The sequence below is a fragment of the Mustelus asterias genome, chromosome 10 (assembly GCF_964213995.1).
Source record: "Mustelus asterias chromosome 10, sMusAst1.hap1.1, whole genome shotgun sequence".
Taxonomy (NCBI): domain Eukaryota; kingdom Metazoa; phylum Chordata; class Chondrichthyes; order Carcharhiniformes; family Triakidae; genus Mustelus; species Mustelus asterias.
The window spans coordinates 74341824-74354342 of record NC_135810.1 but is presented as its reverse complement, the minus strand read 5'-3'; the positions used below and the strand labels follow the sequence as shown (position 1 = coordinate 74354342).

Here is a 12519-nt window from a genome sequence, read left to right as displayed (position 1 = left end):
GACATATCAGAAATGATAGGTAGTTTAAGTAAAACAATGGAAAATGTATAGATGGCATACGGCTTTTCAATAGTCTACTAAATATAAAATTGTCAACTTATATTCAACAAGCAGTATCGAGTAGGGATAAAAACCTCTAAATGGCCCCAAGAAAGATACATTTTAATTCAAAATGACCATAGAAAAATTTCTTAGCAGTTTGGCAGACTAGTGCATGGAGACTTGTAAAATAATGCTACGTTGAAATTGCTTTTTATTGGCAATAGCAATGAAAAATAATACAATGCAGAGCTATAGAAAGATGGAAAAGGGAGGATTTAGTTTTAAATATTGGATGGCTGGAGCCTATGGCACAAAGATTCAAAGCACTTCTTTTCTGCCAAGCAAGTCTTCATGTATCCTACACAATGGCACTCAATTTCTCCAATATTTCTCCAAGCTAGGTGTTCTGAACTGCCAACTGACTTGCGTAGAGCCTGGAAGTAGAAATCAAGTTAGCCCTTCCCAGGCTATTGCATCTTCAGTATGAATTTAATACTTAAGTAAATATGCATCATAGACAGAAAACAGATTGCCTAGTGTGGCAGTAAACCACAATAACTAGTGAGATTTCAAATTCAATTTCCAGCCTCAGATAGGCCTAGGTTTTATCGTCAAGTTCGCTCACTCTGCACTTGAGAGTAGAGGAAAATCAACCGAGATTTCGAATGCTGCTCCATTACAGTGCAACCATCTTGAAAATGCACAGTGATAGTTGAGGGCAAAGATCAGACTTTGTTGCAATGCCCTCTACAATAAAATTGACTATTGATAGGTTCAGACGTGAAGAATTACATGGCTGTCAGCATCCATTGAACACATACCAGAAGTCAATGACTTTGGATGAAAAAGAAAAATAGGAAAGTATGTAAAGACCAAAGCTGAAAAAGTTCATCCACTATGCTCTATCAAATAAGTCTGATTAAATATAAACATGGAAGTCAAGTGAAATCAGTCAGCTTTGAGGAAATGTAAAACAAACAGATGAAACAAAAATGTAATAGGCACACTTTAATCCCCAAAAATATTGCTTCTGCATTTACTCAACACTATAAAAATACAAGGTGTCACAAGTGCCATTTCAGATTTTGATGTGCATCACACATTCCTTAAGCATCAAGATATTACAAAACATACTTTTGAAAGTTTGCTGCGTGCCTGTTATAGTATATGCCGAAAGGGTTAAACTTACGTGTTACAAAAGACAAGAAGAAATTAAAACTGCAATAGTTGAGGAAAGATAACACTTCTTGTTGAACCCACCCAGAAAACTGTTTTTTTTTCAAATGTATAATCCCAACGTATGAAAAATCTCCTTGAACTGTAAAAAACAAGATCTGGAGAGCAACTGCTTAAAATTCATTGAGGATGTCTCCCATGTCACTCCTGAATAGAAATGGATACCAAGTTGCCTAGACATCCAATACAAGTAAAATAAAACCTTTTAAGCTTCAAACAAAAAAGACTGTTCGGCAAAAAAAATCAAAACAAAGCCACCTTTTCACTCAAACAGGTCAGTGCAATAAATCTTTTCACATCAGATTTGGCATTAGGTTTGTGCCAGTGAATCTGATTAGCATAAAACAAGAAGCTTTAAGAACCCCTTATTCCTCTACTTCCTTTCCCTCTTTTCATTTTCTGTAAAATTTACACTATGCATGTGCAACATCGGTTGATTGATAAAATGAATAAATAGTAATGTTTTGCTTCCATAATAGTTTATGAATGCACACAAAGCAACATTAAAAATATGCTGTGCACCCCACTTTCCTTGTGGCTTGAGCTGTGGTGGCAATGGCCCAATAAGAGTGAAGTAATTGGTACGAGCATGGATGATCAACAAAGGGCTTGCTCGTTTCAAGCGATCCAGCTGGCTGGTACGCCCAGATCAACATGAGCGTGCAGTGGATGTAGTAAGAGTCATTGCTGTTTTGGAGGAATTAAGGGGATAAAAGATGACTGAACTGGACCACATAAGGTTCCGCATTGGAAACACAGGAATAAATGAAGCAAATATTACCTCTGGTGTGGGAACTCTTCACTTGAGTGATGCCTCAATTTAGAATTACTTGTGAACACGTTCGATCCGATATTGGTCTGAGAGTTCGTTTCATACTAACATCTCAAACCAGTTGTAACAGAATAGAGGCATTTCACAGTTCAAATCCTGTCCATAATGATGTTGGGCTTCTTCTGTTTTGTGTCTGTGTGCTGTGCCTGTCTAGATACATCACCCCGAAATCGGAATCGTTGCCAACTACAAATCTAATCAATCCTTAATACTGCAACATTAAAGGGACAGAATCTAGATTTCACAATCCATAAAATTTTAGTCAGTTGGAATAAATAGTTACAACTGCACACACTCACGGGAGGTAACCCTTGGATTGGGACAGAGAAATTAAAGAAATTACACAAACCTTATACACTTGCCCATATGTGCCGTTTCCGACCACTTCAACCAATTCAAATATGCCCGCTGGGTCCTGAAACGAAATTTTTTTGAGATGTAATTATATTGTAAATCCCAAATCTGATCTAGCCGGATCATGGTGAAATGCAGCTGTTGCGCCCTATTTCCAGGCACATGCCAATACATGCACAAACAAAGAAAGCTCTCAACTGCCTCTGTTCTTCCCATCAAAACCCAACAAAGTACAAAAAAAATCTGACAACTGACTGATTTGCAACGCAGCGACTTCACTCTTCTGTGAGAATGAATTGGAAAGCATGAATAAATGTGTCCGTTTGCGTCTGGAGAGTTCACATTGTCTTTCTGTGAAACTGTTTTTTTTCCTCCTCCTTCAAAGCCAAGCCTATACTCACCCGCAAAGAGGAGAGATCTATCTCCACCAGACTTTTAGCAGGAGAGTCGTTCGCCATTTTCGTTAAATTTGTGACAATCTGGCTACTGTACTGTCCTAACCGGGTGGGATTCGTGCATTTAGGAGTGCAATAGGCGAGCTTTGGCAAGTTGCTTCCTTCTCTTCTTTTATGCCATGCTCAAAGTGGCAGCTGCTGCTGCTCCCAGCTCTTCCCCCTCCTTCAGACACACAAACACAGGAAACCGCCCGGCTCCCTCTCTGACTAACTTGCATCAGAGTGAGTCTGCGCCTCCGCCCCGCCCGCCCGAGCGTCCCGCCCCGCCCCGCCCCGGGAGGCACGCGAGCGGACAGAGGGGCTGGCTGGCGCGCGCGCAGTGCCCGGAATCAGGGGCGGGCTGGCTGGCGCGCGCCGCGCCCAGGTCACATGCCCCGGGGGTGCAGCTCGCCCGCCCTGTGCGAGGCAATGAAGAGGTGCGGCATCCAGACCCAGAGCCGCTTCACTCTGTCCTTTCCTCAGGTTCAGCGCATCAATGCACGGGAGCGGCGCTGAGGCGGCTGCCTTTCCTTTTCCTTTTGTGTTTGTTTATTTATTGACTGCCCCGCTGCTGACTTCGAGCGTGCGCGTGCTTGTAATGGAAACAAAGGCAGTCCTCGTGCCCGGTGCGCGTGCATGCGCGCGCGCACTCGCCGGGAAACTCTTTGCAACGCGGCGTCAAGCACCAGCGGAAAACACGCAAGCTTTTGGCTTCTGGGTAACATGCGAGTGTTGATCCCCCCTCCCCGGCTCACTGCTGAGCAGGGGAAGGCTGTCCGCAAAGCCAGACAAAAAGGTCATTCATATTCATCAAGGGGTGTGGTGAGAAGGAAAAACAAGAGTTCGCCAAACTTTCCGATACATTTAATGTGGACACAAGCGAGGGTTTGTAAGGCGGGCCGTCAGAAGATTTTGTGCAAACAAATGAAAATAAAGAGTTGGCACGCTCAATAACTCAATAAAATGTAAACATGGAAGGAAAATGTAGCCAGCGCAACACGACGAACTGTAGGTCGTCTCAATCAGCTTCTTAATAGTGTGTACGGTCCGCCGGCATCCTCAATCAGAAATATACACTTACCAGTCGATAAATGGTAGGCAATTAACCAAAAACGTTAAAGGTGATGTCCTAAAACCGCAATCTTTCCAGTAAAAAGCATGTGGAAAATGGCAATTGTGGTTTGATACATTGTAAGCAACTGCACGGAATATCATGGGACAAGAACAACTGCGAGATCATCAACAATACATACATTCAGTGCAAAATCTCCTGACAGTGCCATGCACAGCATTTAAGTGAACATCTGTTAATTTAAATCGGAAATTACAATGCAAAGATTGCATTCAGGTCAATGTTAGAATCGCAAAACGGTTTATATTGTGCACCGCTCATACACAAGAGGATGTAAGGGATATTTCGAAATTCTAAAATGAGAGTAACAACTTTTTTTAAAGTTTCTTCAGCCAATGTACATTTATTAGCGCTCACAATACGTTAAACACTGAGTTGCTTTGTGACATGTTTACTCCACATTGTCGCGATTTATGTTTGACAAACTGAGAAGACTAATATGCGGCTCCTTATATTATGCTACGACTGTCGATCACAAGTTATGGTCGCAACATGCGAAACTGACGAATAAAAACGACACATTCAATGAAAAGATCTCACCAAACATCAACGTGAGAACATCAGGAAGAAATGTGCTCACCAGCGAATAATCACAATATAATGACTAGAATTATTTTATGAAATGTTTGTCGGGACTGTATGATGAAATGCCTTGAAACCTGAGGGGAAGGTTACATTCTGTCACCGTCCATCGAAAATGCATTTCAAAGCATCTTGTTTCAACGTAACAAGTTATACATGCAGAATGTTTATTTGACAGTCAGATATTAAATGTTGCAACTCGCTGTAATGTGTGTTGGACAGATTAAGTACGAAATTGTGCCGGGACAGAATCGGGATTTGCAACCAAACTACTTACAAGACCTGCCGCTGAACAATTGATAATGAATGGCACCTCATAGGTGGTGAAAAGGATAACCAAATATTATAAAAGTATGTCGAAATAGCTAACCCTGGTGCTACAAAAAGGTGGAGGGGCGTCATACGAAATTGATGTCTTTAAGTTTTAAGTTTATTTATTAGTGTCACAAGTAGGTTTACATTAACATTGCAATGAAGGTATTGTAAAAATCCCCTAGTCGCCACACTCCAGGGCCTGTTCGGGTACACTGAGGGAGAATTTAGCATGGCCAGTGCACCTAACCAGCACGTTTTTGAACTGTGTGAGGAAACTGGAGCACTCAGAGGAAACCCACGCAGACATGGGAGGACGTGCAGACTCCGCATAGACAGTGACCCAAGCCAGGAATCAAACCCAGTCCCTGGTGCAGTGAGGCAATAATGTAGCCACTGTGCCACCCCAAACCTCACCCAGGCACACATCAAGGGAAACGACCTAAGGTAAATCTGTGGATTGAAGTGCAGTGATTGAGCATCACCTACCAAGATGTACAAAGATGCATTTATATTCTATTTTCTGATGAATGAAATAAAGGTTCACATTTATTTAGGACTTTTCACGACTATTGAAAGTCTTAAAATGTAGTCAAAGCTGTATTGTAGGAAATTTGCATTCGACAAACTTCAACGATCAGCAATGCAATAACAGCCAAATAATCTATTTTTGTGAAGTTGGTTAAGGAATAAATATTGGTCAGGACAGTGGGGATGACATCCTTAATTTTTGAAATTGTGCCGCCATGGATTCTTTTACATCCATTTTAGGCAGATGGGTCTTTGGTTTAACACCTCATCCAAAAGCTGGCAGCTCTGACAGTGCAGCACTCACTCAGTACTGCACCGGATTTTCAGCCTTGATCTTTGTGCTCAAGCCCTAGAATGGAACTTGAACCCAGAACCTTCTGACTCAAAAGCAAGTATGTTTCCATTTATGTGCACATTGAAATAAAGATTTTACTGCCTTTAACATTTTCAGCTTCATTTTCAACATAGAATACAATTAGATACAGAAGGACACCTATGTCAGACTCCTACTTATTGACTACAGCTCAGCCTTCAACACTATTATTTCCACAAAATTCATCTCCAAACTCCGTGGCCTGGGCCTTGGCACCTCCCTCTGCGACTGGATCCTGAACTTCCTACTCACAGACCACAATCAGTAAGGATAGGCAAGAACACTTCCTCCACGATCATCCTCAACAACGGTGCCCCACAAGGCTGTGTTATCAGCCCCCTACTATACTCCTTATACACCTATGACTGCGGCCAAATTCCTCTCCAATTCAATTTTCAAGTTTGCTGACGATATCACCGTAGTGGGTCGGATCTCAAACAACGACGAGACAGGAATGAGATAGAGATTCTGGTAAACTGGTGCAGCAACAATAATCTCGCCCTCAATGTCAACAAAATGAAGAAGATTGTCATGGACTTCAGGAAGTGTGAAGAACATGCCCCTGTCTACATCAACAGGGATGAAGTAGAAAGGGTCGAGAGCTTCAAATTTTTAGGTGTCCAGATCACCAACAACCTGTCCTGGTCCCCCCATGCCGGGACAGTATAATTAAGAAAGCCCAACAACGCCTCTACTTTCTCAGAAGACTAAGGAAATTTGGCATGTCAGCTACGACTCTCACCAACATTTACAGATGCACCATTGAAAGCATTCTTTCTGGTTGTATCACAGCTTGGTATGGCTCCTGCTCTGCCCAAAACCGCAAGGAACTACAAAAGGTCATGAATGTAGCCCAATCCATCACGCAAACCAGCCTCCCATCCATTGACTCTACACTTCCCGCTGCCTCGGCAAAGCAGCCAGCATAATTAAGGACCCCACGCACCCCGGACATTCTCTCTTCCACCTTCTTCCTTCGTGAAAAAGATACAAAAGTCTGAGGTCATGTACCAACCGACTCAAGAACAGCTTCTTCCCTGCTGCTGTCAGACTTTTGAATGGACTTAACTTGCATTAAATTGATTGTTCTCTACACCCTAACTATGACTGTAACACTACATTCTGCATTATCTCGTTTCCTTCTCTATGAATGGTATGTTTTGTCTGTATAGCGCGCAAGAAACAATACTTTTGACTGTATGTTAATACATGTGGCAATAATAAATCAAATCAAAATCTCATTCTCCCAAAATGGGATTGAAACATCTTCTCAGGAAGAAGGTTCCTTTTACTGTAGTAGTGTGATTGTTTTACACTTTGCACAGCAATCGTTAATTTGTATTGTGTTTCTGAATGAGATTGACAAACTTAAGATTTGGCTGTACATGGGGAGATTTTGTATGGACTCTCATTCACTGGCACTGTTGAAATTAATTTGCTTTTGGATCCCAATGACCATTTCAACTGAAATCACCTTGCACATCACAGATCAGGAATTGAACCCAGGACCTTTCAGATCTGTCTGGTTCAATTATAGACCTCCTTTAATAATGAGCGATTATGGGCTACCTCATCCAGAAACATGTGAAAGATTCCAAACACCATTTCTGTTGTGATTATGAAGGTATATGCTGTTAAGTTAGTTAGTTATTGGTTAGAAGGCAATGAGTGGCTCTTCCAAAAATCCCCTGAATCTCCCATTCATTAGTTCACCCTAATATCTTTTCATACTTCCTGTTTTATGTATGTTCCCATGGCCCTAACTGTCTTTTTAGGAGTACCTTTACAAAATGAGTATCAGTCGGCTATTTGAACATTAAGCTTAGTGCAACTAAGCTCAGTTCTGTAACAAAAGCAAAATACTATCACTTGGAAATCCTGACATGAAATAAAAAATGCTCAGATACTCAGCAGGACAGGCAGCATGTGGAAAAAGAAACAGAATTAACATTTCTGCTCCATAACCTTTAATTGGAACTGGAAAAAGTTAGAAATGTAATAAGGGAAAAAAACAAAAGTTAAGGTCTGAAATAAGGTGGAAGACTGTAGAGATTAAACAAGAGTGGGTGGTATAGAGCCAAAGCAAGTGAGAATGGGACAGGTAAAGAAACAAAATATGACTAGAAGAGGGGTGAATGAAGACATGCCTTCAAAAGCAAAAACAAGGGGAAAACAGGCTAAAACTAAAACCTGGAATGGAAAAGGAAACAAAATGAGAACAGAGATTATGGTCTGAAATTGTTGAAGTCAATGTTGAGTCCAGAAAGCTATATAAAAAGTGAAGTTTAATGTTTATTTATTAGTCACAAGTAAGGCTTACATTAACACTGCAATGAAGTTACTGCGAAATTCCCCTAGTTGCCACTCTTAGGCGCCTATTCAGATCAATGCACCTAACCAGCACATCTTTCAGATTATGGGAGGAAACCGGAGCACTTGGTAGGAAACTCATGCAGACACGGGGAGAACATGCAAACTCCACACAGACAGTGACCCAAGCTGGGAATCAAACCTGGGTCCTTGGTGCTGTGAGGCAGCAGTGCTAACCACTGTGCCACCATGGTGCCTAATCAAAAGGTGAGATGCTGTTCCTCAAGCTTACGTTGAGCTAAAGTGGAACACTACAGGAGGCCAAAGATAGGGAGGTGAGCGAGAGGGACCTGGGTGTGCAAGTCCACAGATCCTTGAAAGTGACGTCACAGGTGGAGAAGGTAGTGAAGAAGGCATATGGCATGCTTGCCTTTATAGGACGGGGCATAGAGTATAAAAGTTGGGGTCTGATGTTGCAGATGTATAGAACGTTGGTTCGGCCGCATCTGGAATACTGCATCCAGTTCTGGTCGCCACACTACCAGAAGGACGTGGAGGCTTTGGAGAGAGTACAGAGGAGGTTTACCAGGATGTTACCTGGTATGGAGGGGCTTAGTTATGAGGAGAGATTGGGTAAACTGGGGTTGTTCTCCCTGGAAAGACGGAGGATGAGGGGAGACTTAATAGAGGTGTATAAAATTATGAAAGGCATAGATAGGGTGAACGGTGGGAAGCTTTTCCCCAGGTCGGTGGTGACGTTCACGAGGGGTCATAGGTTCAAGGTGAAGGGGGGGAGGTTTAACACAGATATCAGACGGACATATTTTACACAGAGGGTGGTGGGGGCCTGGAATGCGCTGCCAGGCAAGGTGGTGGAGGCGGACACACTGGGAACATTTAAGACTTATCTAGACAGCCATATGAACGGAGTGGGAATGGAGGGATACAAAAGAATGGTCTAGTTTGGACCAGGGAGCGGCGCGGGCTTGGAGGGCCAAAGGGCCTGTTCCTGTGCTGTATTGTTCTTTGTTCTAACAAGGTGGAGCATTAAATATTACTATACTTAGGGTCTTGCAGACTATCTGTGTTTGGCCTCCCTCGTGTAGACAGATGTAGAGTAGCTCTATTGTTTGTTCACCTGATCATACCCAAACACTTTACAAACAGAGGGATCACTGGATAAGTACTAGGAACAAAACATCTAACTGATTTTCCCCTTTGGGAACTCTGAAGCTACCTTACAGTATCTCAACTATATGTTTCTGGACAGATCAGGGTAAAATGTTGCCTCTTTCCAGCCTGTATGGATTGAAGTCATAATGTGAGGCTGCTGTGTGATTATTAAAACAATTGTGATGTTTAGTATGCTGTTTTTCAAGGAGTTTGTCAAACTAAATTTATTTCAATTGCTGTAAAATAAACAGATATTTTACAGACAATAATAGTACATAAGGAAATAAAACACTGGGTGTGATCTCAGATTAAGGGCACAAATCAAGAAGTATCAAATGTTTTGTAGATCATATTTATATTGCACATTACTTTTATTTTGGTCATAAGACAACTATCTTAATAATCCTTTTAGTACGGAAAAGCACTGGCTTATAGAGTCAGGAAGAAAACGCAAAAAAGCTAGTGCAGAGAGAGTTTCATGAGATAAGTAGAAGATTGCTGATGCACTTTCAATCAAGCAAAGGCTAGTTTGTATACAAGAACAAATCGGCTTTTATTCGCAAATGACTTGGAGCACGCCCATGCTGATGAACTGGTCCAGAGACTGAGGCAGGGGGGTGGGGAGCAGTCACCTTTATACCTGGACCGGGGGGGGAGGAGTCTCAGGCAGGGCCGACAGGGGCATGCCCAGGCATGTCACACACACACACAGGCAATAAGCTTAACAGTGGTTTACCACATTCACCCCCTGCTTTTAAAAAAGAGTCCGGCGGGGATGAGGTGGGTGGAACGATATTTACAGAATTACAAATTTACAAGTTCAGTCTCTCTGGGGGCTTGATCTGCCGCTGCAACTTCCGTAGTGCCGGTTGTGGTGTCGGTTCTGATGGCCGCGGTGTTGGTTCAGGTCGTAGTCGCTCGAGTCGTCTGCAGTCCCTTCCAATTGTCAGGTGCGTGGTGGCGGCTCCTGGGGCTCAGGCGTGCTGTATATGGGGGTTGGGGGTGTGGGGTTGTGGGTCGTCGTGGTCCCTGGGGCACCTGCGGGTGCCAGGTCTTGAATGGAGACCATGTCCTCCCGCCCGTCAGGGTACGCCACATAGGCGTATTGGGGTTGGCGTGGAGGAGCTGGACCCTTTCGACCAGGGGGTCCGACTTATGGGTCCTCACGTGCTTCCAGAGCAGGACAGGGCCTGGGGACGTCAGCCACGACGGCAGTGAGGTCCCCGAGGATGACTTCCTGGGGAAAACAACATTCTTTCGTGAGGGGTAGCATTGGTTGCTGTGCAAAGGAGTGATCTAATTGAATGTAGTGCATCAAGGAGGACCTCTTGCCAGCGGGTGACTGGAAGACCTTTAGACCTCAGAGCTAGTAAAACAGCCTTCCAGACTGTCGCGTTCTCCCTCTCTACCTGTCCGTTCCCCCTGGAGTTGTAGCTGGTGGTCCTAGTCGGGGCTATGCCTTTGGAGAGTAGGTACTGTCGCAGCTCATCACTCATAAAAGAGGATCCCCGGTCGCTATGGATATAGCTAGGGAAACCGAACAGGGTGAAGAGGCTGTGCAGGGCCCTGACGATCGTGGCCGAGGTCATACCCGGGCAGGGAACAGCGAAGGGGAAACGTGAATATTCGTCAATGACGTTGAGGAAGTATATGATGCGGTCAGAAGAGGGGAGGGGGCCCTTGAAGTCGACGCTTAGGCGTTCGAAAGGGCGGGTGGCCTTTATGAGGTGTGCTCTGTCTGGCCGATAGAAGTGTGGCTTCCACTCTGCGCAGACCTGGCAGTGTCTGGTTATAGACCTGACTTCCTCAGTGGAGTAGGGCAGGTTATGGGCTTTAATGAAGTGAAAAAACCTGGTGACCCCCGGATGGCAGAGGTCATTGTGGAGAGTCTGCAGTTGGTCTATTTGTGCGCTGGCACATATTCCCCTGGACAGGGCGTCTGGGGGCTCATTGAGCCGGTATAAGATGTCGTAATTGTAGGTGGAAAGCTCGATTCTCCAGCTCAATATTTTATCATTTTTGATCTTGCCCCGCTGCGTGTTGTTAAACATGAATACAACTGACCATTGGTCCGTGAGTAGGGTGAATCGTTTACCAGCTAAGTAGTGGCGCCAGTGCCGTACAGCTTCCACTATGGCTTGGGCCTCCGTCTCAACAGAGAAGTGTCGAATTTCAGGGCCTTGGAGGGTTCGTGAGAAGAAGGCCACGGGTCTGCCCGCCTGGTTAAGAGTGGCGGCCAGGGCGAAGTCAGACGCATCGCTCTCCACCTGGAACGGGATGGATTAGTCTACAGCGTGCATCGTTGCTTTCGCGATGTCTGCTTTGATGCGGTCGAAGGCCTGGCGGGCCTCTGCCGTCAGGGGAAAAGAGGTGGATTTGATGAGCGGACAGGCTTTATCCGCATAATTGGGGACCCACTGGGTGTAATACGAGAAGAAGCCCAGGCATCTCCTCAGTGCTTTGAGGCTGGTGGGGAGGGGAAGTTCCAGGAGGGGACGCATGCAGTTGGGATCAGGACCGATGACCCCATTTTCCACAACACAACCAAGGACGGCGAGGCGGCATGTGCAGAATACGCACTTCTCCTTATTATAGGTCAGATTTAGGAGTGTGGCGGTGTGGAGGAATTTGTGGAGGTTGGCGTCGTGGTCCTGCTGATCATGACCGCAGATGGTGACGTTATCCAGGTACGGGAAGGTGGCCCGCAGCCCGTTCTGGTCTACAATTCGGTCCATCTCATGCTGGAAAACCGAGACCCCGTTGGTGGCGCCGAAGGGGACCCTAAGGAAGTGATAGAGGCGGCCATCCGCCTCGAAGGCAGTATATTGGCAGTCTTCCGGGCGTATAGGGAGCTGGTGGTATGCAGATTTTAAGTCGATGGTGGAGAACACCTGATATTGCGCAATCGGATTAACCATGTCAGATATGCGGGGAGGGGGGTACGCGTCCAGCTGCGTGTATCGGTTAATGGTCTGACTGTAGTCAATGACCATGCGATGTTTCTCCCCAGTCTTAACAACTACTACTTGGGCTCTCCAGGGGCTGGTACTGGCCTCGATGATCCCCTCCCCTAGGAGCCACTGTACTTCGGACCTGATAAAAGCCCTGTCTCCAGCACTGTACCATCTGCTCTTGGTGGCGATGGGCTTGCAGTCAGGGGTGAGATTTTCAAACAGTGAGGGAGGGGCGACTTTAAGGGTCGAGAGGC

At 44.8% G+C, this 12519-nt stretch overlaps 1 protein-coding gene across 1 annotated transcript in view; it reads right to left on the bottom strand.

Moving 5' to 3' along the window:
• The window catches only part of LOC144499679 (mitogen-activated protein kinase kinase kinase kinase 4-like), a 308944-nt gene extending 305806 nt beyond the window's left edge, over positions 1 to 3138 (bottom strand). Inside the window, 2 exon segments of the mRNA XM_078221948.1 lie at positions 2460 to 2525; positions 2866 to 3138. Coding sequence (XP_078078074.1) covers positions 2460 to 2525; positions 2866 to 2922 — 123 coding nt within the window. The 5' untranslated portion in view covers positions 2923 to 3138.
• Between the last annotated feature and the right edge of the window lie 9381 nt (positions 3139 to 12519).